Source organism: Leguminivora glycinivorella, chromosome 4, assembly GCF_023078275.1.
Source record: "Leguminivora glycinivorella isolate SPB_JAAS2020 chromosome 4, LegGlyc_1.1, whole genome shotgun sequence".
NCBI lineage: Eukaryota > Metazoa > Arthropoda > Insecta > Lepidoptera > Tortricidae > Leguminivora > Leguminivora glycinivorella.
In genome coordinates, this window is record NC_062974.1 from 24,228,655 (window position 1) to 24,249,355 (window position 20,701).

At 38.9% G+C, this 20,701-nt stretch overlaps 1 protein-coding gene across 4 annotated transcripts in view; it reads left to right on the forward strand.

Moving 5' to 3' along the window:
- The window catches only part of LOC125225854 (solute carrier organic anion transporter family member 74D-like), a 68,804-nt gene that overhangs the window by 36,412 nt on the left and 11,691 nt on the right, over positions 1-20,701 (forward strand). For all 4 annotated transcript variants that reach the window (XM_048129728.1, XM_048129725.1, XM_048129727.1 and 1 more), the window contains exon 3: positions 14,627-14,767. In XM_048129728.1, coding sequence (XP_047985685.1) covers positions 14,627-14,767 — 141 coding nt within the window. The remainder of the gene's footprint in view (positions 1-14,626; positions 14,768-20,701) is intronic.

Sequence of the window (20,701 nt, forward strand, 5' to 3'; positions counted from 1 at the left end):
CGTAGAGAGGTCGGACTAGAGAAATAACGATTGATTACTAGTCTCACATTTCATTCTTTATATTTTCTTATAATAAAAATTCAAAATATTCAAATTAACATAAGTTGACCAAAGGAGTAATGTGCCTAAAAAGTAAGGAAATTACAACTTTTGTAACTTGTATTGACAGCCTTTGATTATGTGCACGGTGATACGAGATTGTCTGCGAAAAATATTAAAATTTAAGTGTGAACTAAAAATATGAAACACTAGTGCGATGACCTTACGATATATGTACTAGCACTTGACTTTGGTGAATAGGATCACAAAATTAACTAGTTATTACAACGGGCTCGTAGCCTAGCGGTTTCGACGTCTGGACGCCGCGCCAGCGGTGTGAGTTCGAACCTCGGCTGAAGCGTGCTTTTGCAGTTTTATTTTTGTTTCTTTTATTTTCTATTATTTGATTGTTTACTTTTTTCTTTCTGTAAGAATCTTCATTCTTATTTTTATTTCATTTTTAATAACTCCGGCTTTTATACTAACAAGGAAAGGTACCCATACAAAAAAAATATAATTAGACTACTCTTTAAGGGGCGTTCATTGTAATTCCTTAACTCTTAAATAATAATATTATCCTAAACCAGAACTTCTTGTTGCCATATAAAAAAAAATACATATAAGACATACCTTTGTGTCGATAGATATTTTTCAGTACAGATGGTGTTTTTTTTACGCACTAGTGCGAGAAGTGGTTCATTATATGCCAGGTCGAAACTTCGGAGGCTCATCTGTACTGAAAAACGTCGTACGATACACGTGCGAAAAGGAAATTCGTAACTCGTGTCGATTTAAAACACTCCCTTCGGTCGTGTTTTAATTTATCGCCACTCGTTTCGAACTTCCTTTTTTACGCACTTGTATCGTAATGTACTATTTTAAAGCACATAAAATTCGAATAAAATACACTGCTGACACGGGCCCGCTCACTGCTCAGTTCAGTCTGCGCCCAGCGCTCATAGACTGGACCTACGTTCGATAGTCCGGCGCACCGTGCTCTCGTAAGCGTAAGCAGCTAGATAGTTCTGAGAAGTGCTGTATAGGTACTGCGACTAAACAAATCTTGATCCTGTTGGTGGCAAACAGGCATACGGTCCGCCTGATTTTTACACATGCAATTTTATCCAAGAAATTTTACTTGAAATCTGATGAGAGTTTGAATTATTATTATATTTCGGGACCAGGGGAGGGGACCGATTTTTGAGTCTCACGCGTTCGAATTCAGAAAATTGTCACTGAAAATACTAAGCAATTCACTGTTTTCAACCGGTATTTTAGTGACAAATCCCATATGTGAGATTCAAAACCCGGCCCCCAGGATGAGGTTCTGGTTTTCATGGTGGAGTCAGGATATGGTCAACAAAACTGCTATTTTACTTATAATAACTCCACTATATTTGGGCTTATTACATTTGGGCTGATGAGCAGCGTCGATCTCGATGATGTCCAAGGTCACATGATCGAGTCAGGAAATGAATAACAGAACTGCTATTCTACTTATCGTAACTCGACCATGTTTGATCTAATTAGCCGGGCCAATAGCACATGTAATTTTTTGCACACAGCTCAGCTCTTTGAAACTGTTTATTTTAAGTTACTTACAATTAGTAGGTACCATATACTTAATAATAATATATTCTTATCTCTTGTAAACTTTACAAAAAAGTTAACACATGAAACCAAAAGAATTGTTACTAGCAATTAAATTCAAAACTATCAAGATCATTCTTGCCTGTGTGTTGCGTTACCGGTGGCTCGCGTACCGAGCGCCAACGCCATCTATCAATGGCTATTTCACGAAATTGATGAACGCTCTAAGGAATAAGGGCTCTTAGTGTAGTGGTTATGCCAGTCGACACTAGATGGCAGCATTAAAAACACTGGGTTACACTGTATGACATTTTTTCATTTCAACATTAAGTAAATAGCATTCGTTATAAGTAAATAGTACCTATACGTTAATTCGTCGCTCAGTTTTGCCGTGAAGGACGGACAAATAAATAGACACACACACACTTTCCCGTTTATAATATTAGTATGGATTAAAATAAACATTAAGTTAATAAAAACAAAATGCAGTATTATTGTGTGCTACTTAAAACTTTCCTTGTTAGTATAAAACCCGGAGTTCTTAAAAAAAAATAAGAAAGTAGAATCTTAGAGAAAGAAATAAGCAGGTAAACAAAATCAAATAATCCATACTGATTAAACTGGAATGTGTGTGTGTGTCTGTTTGTTTGTCCGTCTTTCAAGAGAAGCCGCGGGCAAAAGCTAGTAGAACATAAAAGAAAAAAGTAAATAAAAATGCAAAAAGATTGCGTGAGCCGAGATTCGAACTCACGACACTCATGGCGCAAACGATTCCACCTAGAAGTCAAACCCGCTAGACCATTTGCACATTGTGAAAGACGGCGAATCTTGTGATTCTAATCACCAAAATGCTAGTGCCGAAGTTTCGCGCGATGGATACGCGATGACCTTGAGCCATCGCCGTCGCATCGCGTCGCATCGCGTCGCGTCGCGTCGCGTCGCCCGTCGCTCACGCAAGACGGAGCGTTAAACGCACATCGTCTCTCATAACTGTCATTAATCATTCCTGAGTAACTATGCGTGAAAGTTGAAAAAACTTATACAATGACAACGGATTAAAAATAATAGAACTGGATATTTTATCGAGCTAACTCGACAAAAATGTCCGTATGCTCTCAAATTAACTCCTTATTAATTCAACTACAGGGTTAGTAATAAGTAGTTATTAATGTTGGTGAAATAGTATGATTATAGCACGAGAACTGTAATTTGGCCTATACAGAAGACGCAGGTAGTTTTACGATAGAGACCGGTCTCTAATAAGAATCTTTTATTTATAATAATGTATCTTATTTCTATTTTATTTCTTTAATGAAAAACATATGGAGTTTATTATTCCTTTTAGATTATTTATTTCTATTCGCTACGTATGCCGTCTAAATATTTTGGATGAGCTACCTTTGTGAGTGCTGTATCCGTTACACATTTGGTTCTTCAATCTCTCTGAAATTGTGCAGAATTTCCATTCGCAGTATTGATGTATTTATCTCCGATATTTACCCTTACATTTTTGCAATGTCTATTTGAGATTCTTAAAACGGGTTCTATTATGGTTGACTCTTCTGAAAATATGGATTGCTTGAGCTCAAAATGCATTCCAGCAAAAAACACTTTTCTATTAAAAACGTTAGCAACTTCTACAATAACCATTTCTAACTAGCCACCGTTTAAGGCATGTGCCTGGTACAATCAACCATTTGGAATCTTAGGTCACTCTACAATTATGCCAAAATGACAAGCAGCTAGAGATTTTCTTACTATCTGATTTATAACGTCACTAAGACATAGTTCTACAGTGGCCTAGGGTTCGAATTGGTTGACTTCACAGTCAACGTATTTAATATAGTTTTTTTTAATTATACTACGTCGGTGGCAAACAAGCACACGGCCCGCCTGATGTTAAGCGGTCACCGTAACCTATGGACGCCTGCAAATCAAACAGTGTCACATGCGCGTTGCCACCCCATTAGAAACAAAAAGACAATTGAAAAGAGAATTGATGACAAAGTGCCAAAAATATATATACACGAGTTTATTCCATACGTTAGGGCTGTGGATACATAGTTTTGGCACGTCGTCCGCATCTATATTTAATATTTTTACTGTACCAGCGTCCGACTCGCCCTTGTACCATTTACTACTGATAGCGCAGGATATCGGTGCATTGATAACAGTGCATTCTTTCATCAGAGTAGGTTAATGCGACCACTGTTCCATTTGTCTCAGAATAGGTTAAGTGGACCAGTTGTAATAGCTGGTGCTCTGTTTAGTCGATATTTAATGGGCTAGGACGTTTAGTTTGCGTATTACTCAAAATATGTTTAAGACTAAAAATATAAATGAGCTTTTGCCCGCGGCTTCGCTCGCGTTAGAAAGAGACAAAAAGTAACCTGTCACTATCCGTCCCTTCAACTATCTCCACTTAAAAATCACGTCAATTCGTCGCTCCGTTTTGCGAAAGACGGACAAACAAACAGACACACACACTTTCCCATTTATAATATCAGTATGGATTTCTTGACAAAATGTGTATGTGTAAATGGTGATATTTCCATGCTTGTTCTAATATTAGTTGCCTAAAGTGGAAGAAGATCCTAATCCTAATATTACGATACGAGTTGTTTCTTTACTCTTTGCGTGGGTGGGACAGGGATCTGAAAATGAAAATGAAATGAAATGAAAATGAAATGAAATGAAATGAAAATGAAAATGAAATATTTATTTTTCAAGTAGGCATATTACAATGCGCATATGAACGTCAAATAAAGCTACTACATCTCTTAGCATGCAAATTCTTAAAATACTTTGGAATAGAAAACAATCCAAGCATATTCTATAATAGTAGTACCTTTTCCTGGCCAATATGTTGACTGGACATAGATAGATAGAATACTCTTTATTGGCACACCTCAGCAAAAGATACAGTTCAGACAAAACAAAGAGATTATACACTGGATTTTAAAGATAAAACCATGTCTCATTAACCTTTGACCAGATGCCGAAGTTCAGTTTACCCACACACTTACTAGTAATCCATCAACAACACATATTCGTTCTTTGTAACTTAATCTCCATGCAAAGAGGATCGAGTTTTATAGAGAGTTACTTTCAAAGTAAAATGTGTAATCACAGTGCATAGACTGACAAAGGCTTAAAAGACCTTTGAACCTCAATTTTGCAATTTGGCCCATATTCTTAGCTTGATATGTGTTAAAATGTAGGTAAAATATTAATATTAGCGCCATCTAGCCGAGCGTCCCCCAAATGTGTAACTCCATATAGGTCACCGTACCTTTTTCTCTATGGTTCTGAGGTACGTTTTTTTCTTACACTTTATCTGTCTTTACGGAGTTACATATGTTTTTGTCTCCATGTCAAGATTCAACTACGCCTTAGACTTTATGCTCCGGAATATTTCTTGTCCCCATTTTTTTCCTAATGAAGACCACGTGTATTCGCTATTGTCAGCGATTATTTAAAGCCTTTTTAATCAGTTGCATAACTTTGCTCTCGATCGCTAATTCGAATATCAATTTGTGGTAACGATTGCTGACCTGAATTTGGCCGAACTGGACGTCCCCGATAGGACTATTATATCTCTGATATAATGGCACAGAATTCAGGTCAAATGCAATATTACATGATAAAAAGCGACAAACAGGAAAATTCTCTAAAAACCACGGGCATCACGTGGACAGAAGCTTATTACAATCTTGGTTGGGATTAGGGCACTAACCTTAATGGTTAATAAATATATCTGAGTGAATGATCTGCACAAAAGTTGTATTTTAAAAGTATGCAATGCGAATTGAAGTGTTTGAACATTGTTTTCTGTGTTATATAAATAATTACCTCTGTTGCACTTTGGCAGGAAATCACACGATCGTGTATAATTGGTTGCGTGTTGCTCCGATCATATCACTAACATGAATGCCTATTGCCTATGTTCTCGTTTCCCCTATCGTCTATACATGACCCGTCTGCTTTGTCAACTCCCATCGCGAGTCCAGCCACCGATTGCATCACAGAAAATAGGCCGTGCAGTAAGCCACGTGCTCCATCCAATTGAAATGCAATAAAATTAAGAAGTAAAAGGTGCAGCTCTATTTCAGTAGCGCATCTGTGCCACTGGGCCGCCGTCTGACAATTTAAGCTTGTTATCGCAGTCTCGCAGTTGAAACGACCACGCTAACTTTGCCTTCGCTAGGAGAGCTAGTCGCCGGCAGCTGTGGGGAATCCTTTAGGGATTTGACAGATCCAATTTTGCATAGCGGAATTGTTAAGTTTGTCGCAACGCTCTGAAGTTACCGATGCGTTTAAAGCACTACGAGTTCTTGTAAAAGGGAACTGACATTTTGTTAGCGTATTTTGGGACTGATCTTTTGTGACGTTGATGTTCAAATGATAATTTTGTTTGATGTTTATCTGTTAGTGTTTTTTAATTTACAATATCTATCTATTAACTTCTCTTCTCTTACCATTAAACTCCTTGAGTACCGTAGAAATTATTATAATAATGCTGTAAGGCTGCCTAGTCAGGTCATCAGGTGACGATAACTATAACCTCCTTTGAAACTTCATGAAATTGAGTTCTCGATTTGTTGTAATGATTTCAAATTCAATAGTAAACATATTTTTTCTAACGGAAACTTTAACATTCCCCCGGATTTCAAAAGCGAAGTCTGTTATGTTAGCCAAATTCCCGGTTTCTGTAATATCGGGCAGTGGGCCGGATTTCTTAACGCGTTGGCCACGCGTGACAGGACGTGGCATCTCCGCGCTTGTTAGGGGGGCTTAAAATACATTCGTTTCCTTGATTAACTCGGGAAATGGTAGATTGTCTAATTTAGTAGTAGTAGCTTAAGTGAATACAACTTCATTCAAACTCCAGCCTATCTAATCAAACTATGAATTAGATTACCTTTATTATGTCTATCTTACTACTCTCATTATCTCACTAAAAATCTTGCATTTTGTGTTTAAAAAGAGATTAAGTTTGTGCACTATTGTTTTAAATACTCTGCCACGAAGTGCTGGAACAATATTCCTCCACCTATAAGAAATTCACCATCAATTGGATCATTTAAATGTAAATTAAAAAAACATATTTTAAATTCACAAAAAAAAAATTAAACTCAGCTGGGCCTGTCCAAATGGAAAGAGTGCCCCCCTTATATTGTATTATATTACATTATAGCGTTAAATTCTACTTCACCTTTAATGACGACTGTTTCGGTGCCGTAATTTCGTAATTAATTTCGTAAATTCTTTATTTCTTTGTGGTCTACATTTAAATTGTGGTCTTCATTTAAATAATAACAATCATACCAAATTAAATTTTTGAAACTCTTTGTACCTACCTATACGAGTGAGCTTGATCGCTTTTTCTTTGGTGTATGGTATCTTTGGTATCTATTTCAGGTTTTGCACTTACCTATATATAAACACTATTATGTACTTTAGCATGTAGTTGCGCTCTCTCGGAAGGGTTTCCACGGAAGACCAGCGTCAAGATTCTTAAGTGGTATCTTGACATTAAGCTGAGTGGAGACCCTTTCAGTGACGCTTAATAATAAACTAGTACTGTCTATGTAATTCCTAAATTTAAGCGTTTTCTGAATAAATTTCTTCTATTCTATTCTATACTATTACACCAATTATTATTTTCGTGCGAGTTATATGTTTTCAACATTTCATTAGCAGCTCGGTTCGCAGACGTTTTCAACAATGTGGCCGTTTCATGTGAGATTAAGGGAATAACTGTTTATTAATTTGCCAATTCCGTAGTAGTACCTATAACGAAAAGAGTATTTTAGCTCTGAGAACTTTGTAACGCAGGTTGTACCTATTCGAAAGAATCGAGCAAATACCCAAGTCCAACCACGAGAAAAAACACGTGATACATATGACATCACATATTCCGACTGCAACGCGTATGCCGTATGTGGTCGACGTTTTGCAACAAGTACCTACACCTATCATGTTGCACTATCATTAGTTGCCATAGGTCAGTTCACTGCACGATTAGATTACAATCAATTCGCCGATTAAACAAATGACGAATCCGCAAATGCGCTTATCAAGCTGGTGCCATTATTTTGCAACATTAGTCTTTTATAGACTTTGGTTTGGCGGATAATATTTATTTGACATTGCAACAAGGTAACCAAATAAACATTTTATAGATAATACTATAGGTAAATATTAAGCATGATATTAAATATTCAGGTCGTATTTGCATTAAGCAGATAATGGTAGTTAATGGTAAAGATTGCGAAACTCCTATTGCTGTGACCCGTGTTGAACCCGAATAGTTAAACAACATCTCATTTTGTGCGCACTATTCGGTGAATTATGAATATGCGTTTAGCGCCCGGATTTGGGCTCACGTTTATAAGAATTGATAAAATCTAGTGAGCAACATAAGGAAAAATATCTTCCTGTTTTTAAAAATTTGAAGATCTTCCAAATTTTGGAATCGAGTGGAGATCGATATGAAAATTCACTCTTACGAAGAAACAGATGATGAGATGACGGGCGCTATAGAGAGGTATGAAAGGAGAAGACATGCTGCGCCGATCAGAAATGATAAGGGCAATCGGTTGATGAAGAAAACGACGGCGTTCGCGAAAACGGGAATTAGGCAAAAAAAAAACCATCAAATCTTACCGTAATTCTAAGGAATGGTACATTTGCAAGTAGATATTCGTTTTACCCTTTTTTGATAGGGACTCTTCGTCTTTCTCTTACGGCCATTCAGTTTCAGGCTGTTTCCTCAGCAAGTCCAAGACCAGTCCAAAAGTTTCAATCTTCGTAGACATCTGCAAAGCTAATATCTGCTTAGGTTTAAATCACATTCACAATTGTTTAAGATATGTGTCACACGCTTATTCAGGTGTTTCGGACTTCCTCGGGATTAGTCACGCCCACAATAAAGTTCAGTGAACCGCCGATTATATATGTCGTACAATAAATATTAATAATTGCAGTTAACGACCTCAACATTAAGGATGTATTTTTAAAAATGGATATTTAATTGCATATACAGTTAACCTTAACCTGATTTTTAACCGACTTCAAAAAAGGAGGAGGTTCTCAATTCGACTGAATGTTTTTTTTTTTTTTTTTTTTTTTTATATGTATGTTACTCGATATCTCCGAGAATCGTGGACCGATTTTTTTTTTTTTTTGATCGAATGGGTATAACCCCGAGATGGTCCCATTGGCACCAAGTCAGGGTCTGATGATGGGATCTTGGAGAAATCGAGGGAACTCTTCAAATGTTATAGGCATATGTAATGTTTTTAGTGTATTTTTCAAAGGTACACCAGTATTTACGCCTGAAGGTAGTAATTTTATGTGGCTGAGCTGATGATGGAAGGTCAACTCCTCAATGGTTAGGAGTTAAAGGATAATTCTTTCACTACTGTACATATATTCGGACTGATACATATAATATCACTAGGAACCACTAAAAATCAACAAATAAATTAACTTTTTAACAAAAAATAAAACCGCCTTCAAAAAAAAGCGCGTTACAAAACACGTAGAAACTAAAAAGCAAAAATAATAAACCTTTGAATTCAGATTTCTTATCGTATTGCAATAATCTAAACATCCAAATTATAAACAAATCAATTATTTTTGGAGTCGGGGCCAGCCTGAGTATGGTTGGGTGGGGCCAAACAGGCAATATAGCAAGGCGACGAACAGGTCTGGCACCGACTACAAAAATAATTGATTTGTTTATAATTTGGATGTTTAGATTATTGCAATACGATAAGAAATCTGAATTCAAAGGTTTATTATTTTTGCTTTTTAGTTTCTACGTGTTTTGTAACGCGCTTTTTTTTGAAGGCGGTTTTATTTTTTGTTATGCTGAATTATTTCAGGCGCCTTTTATTGTAAAGACTATTACTCAAAATAACTTGGGCAATGCGGTCATTTAAAGTGGATTAAAGTATCATATTGGGTGGCCCTACGCAGTGAGGCCTTTAAATTGTGAACAAGGAGTAGGAACCTTTTTGGTATTCATTTTGTCAGCACTGTTGATGTAAAGCCAGTATAGACGGTACCTTATTGCTCGGTGTCGTAGCCAGCGTAGCCAGATCTACGGAAAAGTCTGTAGATCTACGGATTTCGGGGCTTCAACACAGACCTACGGATTTTTTTGAAATTTCTACGGAATTCCAATAACACAATTTTTTACTAAATTATACATGTAAGCAATAAAGATATTGTGAGTTATTGCTAATAACGAAACGTGATTCCCGTCTGTCATGCTTCGGATGTGCTTCGGACTCAATTTGGACTATAGCGACTATTTATACTTTTGCGTTTCGTTACACGCCGCTCACGCTGTACAAGATCTAACTTTCTAAGGCTACACCACAAACTACTAAGAAGATACTAGGCTACACTAATGTAGTAAAAGGGAACGGAATTGAAGCTAGGAACATACTACGCGGACGTCCGTCGTAAATCGACCGCGACCGCGACCGATCAGTGTGCACGGAACAAAACATCCAGCGAGCCAGATTTCGATCGGACGTCCATGCGCTCAAGGCCACGTCCACGTCCGTCGACCGATAGTTTGCACGGTTATGTGTAATTTTATTGTCCAGATTCCCGTCCGCGGTCGATTTACGACGGACGTCCGCGTAGTATGTTCCTAGCTTAATAATATGGTGAAAAAGTAGAAGTGCTACATCTACTTTTCATTACTCATTATTTATGCTTCAATATAGTCTGTCAAACAGAGGTGTGTCACAGTAAAAAGGCGCGAAATTTTAATTCTTCGTGTCTTTTAATTATCCTAATTTTTTTTTAATTTTCCGCTTTTTCTAGAGACGGAATCGGCCATAAAAACTTAAAAGAAAAGTCTGTAGAACTACGGATTTTTTAAATTGCAATCTACGGAATTCTACGGATATTTTGGCCGCAGCCTACAGATTTACAGAATTATAATCTGGCAACACTGGTCGTAGCTAAGTATTGCAACAGTTGGTCATCTGTATATGAATGCATTACATTATATGTTTTTATAAGGAAAGAATAGCAATAATTACATACCTTTCTAATTATAACATCGATATGGAATTGTAAATAGCACTGTGATGGCCTTATTTGTCGCCGCGAACTGGCAAGGTTATCTACACTGAAAGGCAGGGCTCGCATTCGTATCGGCTTGTTTGTATTTTTTCCCCTCACTAGCTCGGAAACACGTGTTTTGTCCTTTAATACCAGCGGGTAAAATCGCATTTTATCCACTAGTGAGTAAAGTAATTTGACCTTGAATAAAGTCAAATTAACTGCTTTAAAATTGATAAAAGTATGTGAATCTAGTAATAAAGATGATTTACCACCTGTGGAACTACTGGAAGCAGTGATAAACGCATTTTTTCCGTTGTAGTTTCCTCGCTATAGTGAGGGGAAAAGTTTTGTGTTACACTCGGGTGCAAATGTATTTTACTTCTCGTGTGTTAAAAAACTCGCAAGTTCAGGATTCTATTCTCGAACCACTCGCTTCGCTCGTGGTTCAACTATAGACTCCTTTCACTTGCTCGTTTTTCAATTCCACACTCGGCGTTAAAATACAACTTTGCCCCCTTGTATAACAAATAACTATTAAGTACCTTTCTACAATACATACAATGTCCGATTCGTCGTAATTTTCCGTCGGTGGTCCAACTCGTAAAAAATTAAACCCTTAAAATGCGTAATTCGTCAATTTTGACAATCGACGAGCGTTAATTCGAGACGGCATCGGTTAATGATGCAGTTGGACCGGTATGGCGGTACAGTCGGCGGCAAATGAAATTCCGGGGCATAAAGGGCTCTATTACGAGGGCGGCAAGAGGGCATTGTCGGCGGATTTGTGACGCTGGTTGTATCAGGACGTCATAAAAAGTTGCTGCAAGCCGGAGTTGAGTGGCATTCCGATGGTTTTGCTAGTTGATTGCTTTTGAGAACCAGTGTAAGAGTTTTCTCTCGTCATGTAACCTGTGAGCTGGTTGGTAAAACCAGTGGTTTCGCTCATCGTTCGCTTAAAGGGAATGCGCCAAGCCCTTTTTGAGAAACGATCTTGACGAGGTCATTATTTATTACAAAAGCGCATGATGATAGGACGGAGTATTTTATTTTCCCCGGAGCACGCGAACGCTCGTTTTTTGGCAGCGGTCGATTTCCGAGAAAGATTACATTTGGAACCTAAGTACCTACCTGATTGTTTTCCGGTCAATCACCCTTATGAGGTTTATTATTTATTACGGCAACGTTTAATTTTGTTTTCGACTCGCGATAATCGCTGTTAATAATGACTACACGGAATCCGGATATCATTGATCATGAAGTTAATGAAGTTTGTTTGATATGTAATTTTCTGATGTATGGATTTGCGGTGAGTGTAAAATAATAGCCATAATATAAATATTGTAAGGGCATCACAAAGCATTATGTTGTCTTTATTTTGACAATCTGACGCCAAACTGAAATCTACAAAACGTTTCTGTGTCCAGAGTTTCGTGGCAAAAAAAATGCTAGTTCTTTAAGAAAATACAATTTATGTTCAGCTTGTTTGTCAATACTGTCAATAGTCAATACCAAAACAAAAGAGCTTCATTGAAATCGGAAGACAGTCGTGTAGTTACTTCTAGCATCATGGCTTATTTTGAGCAACATAGACCCAAAGACAGTTTTAAAATTTTGATAGACACGATAAACTTCGAGGATCTCAAAGAATGCGTGGGTCATTAGCTTCTGCATTGACCATTTCATAGAACAATGTTTAAAGTGCACTAGACAAGTGCACTGGATCACGTGATGGCAATTTGTCCGCGAGTTGAACGCTCGCCAATTATCAGCCCTAGCCCTATTAGATGAACTACTACACAGAAATGTTCTAATAGACCACGCATAGGACAGGCAGCTTATCACATGCTTTGCATTTCAGAACTGCGTTTTCAGAATTTTTCAACTTAGTATAGTCTTGATTTGTACTAGTTTTTTTCGCGTATTACGGTCGTATTCTTATAACGCATGACAATCGGATAGTGATTACATCGGTATCTATTAATTGCATGTTAAAATTTACACTAAGCTATTGTACATTAAGCCATCTATTATACACCTTTTGGTTATTATCACAGAAATAAGAAAGACGTGCTTGAAATATGTACAACACTTACAGAAGTAATCAAAAAGAAGAGATAAAAGTGAATAGAAAAATGGACCTTCATCATGTTATCAAGAGGCAGTGATAGGTAACAAAGGGTCCTGATGTGATAGAAGCTATTAATAGTTAATAATGTATTGAACCTTCTCACAATTGTTTCTATGGGTGTCTAACGACGTAGGTACAACTTTGTTATTAACAACTTTGAGGTTAACCATTTAACAGCATTATTGTCTTTAAATAAACGAGTTTTAAGTGAAATATCCAAAACTAAATATCATGTTTCTACGTCACACATACAGTATGTCTACATGTATGTCTGGACAAGACGAGACGCCATAACGTTTACTGCAATTCTTACAGCATTCCCGCACTAAACAAGATAGAAAAAGCTATCATTAAACCACGCTAGCCCAAAGGTTACTTTACATAATTACCATTTAAAATTTACTACATCATCAACGATTAAGCCTTCCTTGAATCCAAAGCGGCTTCACGCGAGTTTTTATGTCGCTCGTTATATCCTGTGCTGTATAAGGAGCGACGTTATTAGGACTTGAAAGTTATGAGACATCGACAACATTTGTGATAAGTAAGGAAACAAATTATTGTTGTAGGAACATAATATTCGACATTGTATAATTTTACAAGAGTCATGCGTTTTTTGTACTACTTTGGTTTACGAAATTCTTACTTAGATTAGAAGGTGTACCAACTCAACCAACTGTGTCACTTTGCGCGACAGACAATTTAGAAAAGAGCGTACACCCATCTTAAAGGCCGGCAACGCACCTCCAACACGTCTGGTGTTTCGGGTGTCCATGGGCGGCGGTGATCGCTTACCATCAGGCGACCTGTCTGCTCGTTTGCCTCCTATCCCATAAAAAAAAATAATAATATACATACGGGTTATTTTTTATGGTTCCTAATAATTCATTCCTAGGTACCTACAAATAGTGTCAATCAATAGGTATTGTCAAGAGTATTAGGTATCAAAGAAACAATGCTCCAAAACAAGTATCTGCTATCCTGATAGATACACTTTGCTTCCTAAGTTCCTATTATCTGTTAGCAGTGTCAGCACTTTGAGTCTGTTGAGTTGTTTCGAAAAATGTAATGTATCCCATTCTTTAACTGTAAATAATATTCATATCAATTGACCCACTATTAATGCAAGTGAGTAAATCTTCCCTTACACTTAGCATGTTCGCATCTCGATTAATTCGAGATCGCGCGTGTTACACCGTGCGCACGCGTCCCCGTAATCGCTATCACGTAATCTGATTCAATATCTAGTTATGAGCGCATGTGATCGTTGTTTGTACTCAAAACAACTTAGGCAATAGACCAATGGTGCTCTCATTTTGGATGTTATAAAATTTTGTATAACATTAACATCGTGTGACAGGGACAGCATAACAGTATTGACAGTGTTATGCTGTCCCTTTTACGAGTAGAACAGTCAACGTGGAGACCATTGTTCGAATCGAGTTAGGAAAAGCTTTCCGATTTATTTATGAAGTTGTCTTCACACCGATGAATATATTTTAACAAAATTAACATACGTCGCTTCTCTCCTTTTCTTCAATTCATTTATAGACAACCTCTACACTTCATATATGATAAACTTTAACGATGAATTTCACTTAATCCCTTTGCAATGTCATAACGTCAGTATATGCCATCTATGGCCGAAAAGTTGTAGTCAACGATCACTAATTTAGAAAGAAATTCAGGATTGAGGAGCTTAATTTCCCATAACATACTTTTGAAGATATATCGTTCGTCGAAAACTCTACTTATGTAATTTTTCTTTGCCCCCAGCGATCACTATCGGCATCAGGGTGATTGGACCAGCGTTGGGCTTCCTTCTTGGGGCTCTGTGCACCAGGGTGTACGTGGACCCCCTTGCAGATCCCGGCTACGACTCCAGTGACCCACGATGGGTGGGAGCCTGGTGGCTTGGTAAGTCTATCATATTACTGATAAACCTTTATTAGCATCGGTATCAGGGTAATAGGACCAGCTTAATGTTTCCTGCTGAGTGCTCATTGTACCAAAGTGTACTTGGACCCCTTTGCATCCATCCAGTGATGGGTCGGAGGTTGGTGGCTTTGTATCTAATATATTATGAGCTCTTATTATCGTCATAGGAGTGATTGGACCTGCGTTGGGATTTTTTTGTCAGGTACTCTGGGTGCCAGATTGGCAACATCATGTTTTCTCTCAGCCTTTTCCATCCGGGTCACAGATTTATTTTAGTTTTAGTATCTACTGTTTTATTTTATAACGGACACTTGCAGTTTCGAGGGATGTAATTAAAAATACATTTACATAATATTTATTCATAACATAATGTATCTGTAGAAGCAAAATCGGAACGCAATTTCAAATTTGCATTTCAACAAATATCATTAATTGGAATTATAGATGTTATTATAAAATCGATCTAATATAAGGTTAATTCTTGACACGAATACATAATTACCTTAGTGTGTACCTAATTATTAATTTTAAACTAATATTGACCCGAATTGTTAGTAGGTATCTCAAGGCTAGTTTTCATCTACTTAGGTACCTACTACTGATTTGACATTTGTTTTCAATGGAATTTAAACTTTTATGTAAACAAATAAAGTAGCATTTCTTTTGTTTCAAAATTTTTTCGGACAAATGAAACTCGACTCAATTTCAAGTACACCTAGAATCAAAATACCCTGGCAAAAATGTTGTATGGTAGGCGTTACGAGGATAGATATTTACTTTCATTACTAATCTGTAAATCTGTATAATGGTAATTCAAAAGTAATAGTAATTGTAACTAGTTTCTAAGCTACATAATGCGACTGATGAAGTAGTTAGACTAATTAAACTGTCTTGCCTCGTAATGCACCGCATCACGCTAATGCATCAATAACTTCGATACTTTGTATACTGACCACAGACCAACCCCTATAGACATCCATTACAAGACGACTCGCGGTCGCCAGCCTTCCTAGTATTTGCACTGATATAAGCGCGGGCGCTCGCCGTGCCCGATCAGTATCGACCAAGTAACAGACCCGAAAGCAGCGCGTGTTTTTCGCACTAAAAAATTGGAAAAGGGTATTTTGATGCCTTAAAGATGTCCACCTGTAGTGTGAAATGGTGTGGAAAGGTAACAAGAAGCTCAAATTTAAAAACAGACGGCATTACATTCCACAAATAAGTCATATTTATAATTTATTCAGAGCCGGCATAGGTCAACTTACATTGGCCACTTACGCGTCAGTAAAGGGACAGTCATACTTCTGTCCCTTTTCATCTGGCGCGACTGCCCGCCGTCCTTGAAACGGCCAATCACAGCGCGCTTAACACATTCCCCGCCCGCTCCTCGCACCCCAAACACTGGTGACTCGTATCGCGAACAAAATATACAAGATTTCTACTCTATAGGAGGTTCTCTGTGATACTGACTCACTGTATTTACAATACCAATCCTATAATGTAGACAGTAAAGATTAATTCCCACGAACTTAGTAGAAGAGATGGGAAAATGAGATAATAAAATTGGATTCATATACCGATTATGTATTTTTGTTCGATCACATAATGTAATGGATCTTTTTAAGTGCTTTCTTCGCATTAATATGTTAAAGACCATGCAGTTATGATACGACTTCAACAAAAAGCTTACCTTTATTAATTACTCGTATTTAGGGTAACAGTATATTCTCAATAGCCGTTTAGTGGGAACTATGTCAATGGCAAAAACCATTGCGTTTTCAATCCAAAAAAGAATCCAGTCACGAAGCATTGTGACTACTGATTACCTTGGCGCACGGTGAGCGTAACCCCCATTTGCCAAATGCCATGTTCAAATGTTAAAAATAGAAATAGACAAACGTTCAGTTCAGAATAAGAATATCTAGGTCCAGGTAGCCGCAAGTATGAGTCGCGGCATTCCATCGCGGAACTGCCATCTACCGTTACAACGTCGCTTGCGCAGATTTTGCGCGCAAAATCCACGAAGAAAGCACGCGCGTGACCCGTTTGCCAAGCCGATGCGTGTGCCCGCGCCACGCTTCAACCACACGCGGGATTCAAACTGATGTCCCTACTTGTTCAAGGAACAAACTTCATAATCGTTTAACTTTCATTTCGAAAATATCAGTCCAGTCGTGGTAAGGTGTTAGAAAACTGTATTCGTGCCCGGACTGGCAATAAAGTCAATTCGCCAATACGCATTGAATGGTTTCTGAGTATTTCCTTATTGTTCTATTTCGCTAGGTGAGTTCATGAATGAAGTGCTGAATGCTGATTAGTTTTTTTCGGCGGACACATGGAGTGCCTCCCGTCGCCTCATTAATGTACCTATAATTTGAATAAGAATATTAAGAATCGCTAGTCTCAGGGCTATAAGGTACATACATTTATGTTCTTCTGGAGCGACTTATTGATATTTGATATAATATATCAGGCACATTTGCACGTATCTAAGTGTCTAAAGATTTCAAAAGTATTCTTATCTAATCATAGATATCTAGTGAGCTAGTGACACAATCGTAGTACCTAGGTACCTACCTATTCAAGTGCAAGGTCATTTATTACTCTTGAAGTACTTTTTTATCGGTACCGTACCGTATAATCAAATCTCTGTTTTGGCCATTTCCCTGGGACATATATATTTTATGAAGACAGGAATGTATCAGATTTTGACAATATTTTCATATAATTTTCTAGGAAAAATCTCGGTACCTACGTGTACTGATAATGAATATGCAAGCTTTATTGAAATAACTCAATGAAGTATTTCATTCGTCTCCATAATTGAGTTTTGCAAAATGTCCGTTATGGAACATATAGACCATGTCGCAACCCAATCATCTCCTTTAGCCTCCCCTCAATCACTACCAATTGCAGTAATTGCTTCTCCGAAAGGGCTGGCTGGGCAGCCCGGCTCTTTGTCTGCCAATAACCGACTTGCGTCACTTATTGACAATTTATCGCGATTTATGGTCCTCGTAACTACTTTATTGTCATGCATGTAAAAGGGTATTTAAGAACGAGTTGGGGTAGGCAGCCACAAGAGATGGAATAGCATCTATAATTGCCCTTGCTCTTGAATACCTGAGCTTTTTTGTTGAAATAAGAAGTTTTCACGCATTTACTTATAATTTCTATGAAAGGGCTTTAATTTATGATTCACTAGTAAAATGTCCTGAAATTTAGCTAAACCAACGCGATAACGGACATGTGGACATCAAAAGTAAAGCCTTACGCTGCAACAAACAAGGCGAGCAATTAAAGTCTTAATAGGAATTGCATAGCGTAGCAGTGGTACTGCAAGGTGGCGATAGTATCGACCCGTGTGTTTTCCCGGAGCGCTGCATTTCCACGCGACTTTCGCTTTTTCTCGTCACGGCGAACGCACGCTCGTTATGAAACGCACGCTTAGTGCTTACATCACGCCACGTCACCAACTAAAATAACTAGCGGTCACGGCCAAGGCTGCCTCACAATTGCCCAGCCGCAAGAGGATTTGGTGGGACGCGACAACCGCCATGCCTACTTTTACTTTTAAACCGGTCTCGCCTCTAACACTCGGAACATTTCCAAGTTTACAATTTTTGATGTGACGCTCTTTAACACTGATTAACGTAAACAATATACTATCATGTAGTACCTTATGTCTAGCGAACGCCCTTGACTCAGCGGCGACCGGGCGACCTTGTGAGCGCGAATGTTTTCTGTTTGTATGACTCGGTTAGACTTATTGCTAGGTACCTATATAGGTCTAGGTATCGGAATTATTTCGTACGGCGGTGGATTAGCGCAATTCGTCGCGGCTCGTGGCATCTCGTGGACCGTGAACTATTGTATGTTTCGAGGGTTGACACACGTTCTTTCAAAATCTCGTTTAATAAATGCTAACTCGAAATATAAATATTGTCTATTAAAGCCCTTGACTCACCAGACTCAATTAAACAGTATTAACATACCTCTTTACTTGATTATTCATTTGTAGTGAACTGTATTTGAGTTAGGCACTGGTCCCATCGCGAGCTAGAAAGCTATGAGCTATCGGCTATAAAAACGAACAAAAGATAAGCACTCTCGTGCAAATAAAAGAGACACGGCGATATTGATAGCTCACCGCTGGGCGAGTAACTATAAACATCACCGTGTCTCTTTTATTTACACGGGAGTGATTATCTTTTGTTCGTTTTTATAGCCGATAGCTCATAGTTTACTAGCTCGCGGTGGGACCAGTGCCTTAGTTAGCACCCCTGGCCGAGACCTTGATAGGCCCCTGACCTAACGCATTAGTCTGAGTTTCGAACAGCCTGTTTCACACATCATCATCATCATCATCATCACATCAGCCGAAAGACGTCCACTGCTGGACATAGGCCTCCCCCAAAGATTGCCACAATGACCTGTCCTGCGCCACCCGCATCCAGCGGACTCCTGCGACCTTCACCAGGTCATCAGTCCACCTTGTTAGGGGCCTACCCGCGGTTCGCCTTCCGGTACGCGGTCGCCACTCGAGAACCTTTCCGCCCCAACGGCCATCGGTTCTACGTGCAATGTGCCCCGCCCACTGCCACTTAAGTTTAGCGATTCGGAGGGCTATATCGGTTACTTTGGTTGTGTTGCGGATGGTCTCATTTCTGATACGATCTCGCAAAGAGACTCCTAGCATAGCCCTCTCCATTGCCCTTTGGGTGACCTTGAGCTTTCTTATGAGGCCCATTGTAAGCGACCACGTTTCAGTACCGTATGTCATCACTGGCAACACACACTGATCAAACACTTTCGTCTTCAGACACTGCGGAATATTGGACGAAAAGACGTATCGTAGCTTCCCGAACGCTGCCCAACCTAGTCGGATTCGACGATTAACCTCTTTCTCGAAGTTGGACCTACCTAATTGGATAACTTGTCCTAGGTATATATAATCGTCTACAACTTCGAGTGTAAAGCCTCCAATTGTAACGGGAATTGGTGCTACATGGGCATTGGAGATGATTTTTGTCTTATCCATGTTCATCTTAAGACCAACTCGCATGGAGGCTCTATTGAGGTCATCGAGCATCGTACTCAAGTCCTCCATGGTCTCAGCCAAGACTACTATATCGTCCGCGAATCGAAGGTTAGTGAGGTACTTACCGTTTATGTTGATACCTAGCCTTCTCCAATCCAGAGTCTTAAAGACATCCTCCAGTGCAGCGGTAAACAGCTTAGGAGATATGACATCTCCTTGCCTGACCCTCGCTGCAACGGAATGGGCTTCGAGTTCTGGTCTTGGAGTCGGACTGACATAGTGGCGCTCTCGTACAAGCACTTCAGCACTTCGATATAGCGGTAGTCTACTTGGCACCGTTGGAGAGACTGTAGTACAGCCCAGGTTTCGATCGAATCGAAGGCTTTCTCGTAGTCCACAAACGCTAAACAGAGGGGCAGGTTATACTCTTCGGTCTTCTGTATAACCTGACGAAGCGTGTGGATGTGGTCTACGGTACTAAAGCCTCTTCGGAAACCGGCTTGTTCGGGAGGCTGGAAGTCATCAAGCCTGCGTGCGAGACGATTCGTAATGACTCTTGAAAACAGCTTATAGACATGGCTCAGAAGTGAAATGGGTCGGTAGTTCTTCAATAAAGTGTTGTCACCTTTTTTGAAGAACAGTATCACCACACCTCTGTGCCATGCCCTTGGCGTTCTCCCTTCTAGTACGACGGAGTTGAACAGCTTCTGAAGGGCCGTAAGGATCGGTTTACCACCCGCCTTCAGAAGTTCGGCTGTAACTCCATCTTCACCAGGCGCCCTGTTATTCTTAAGCTGTTTAAGAGCCATTCTAATCTCGTACAGGCTGATGTCCGGGATGTCTTCGGTATAGTGTCGGGTCAGTCTAGCTCT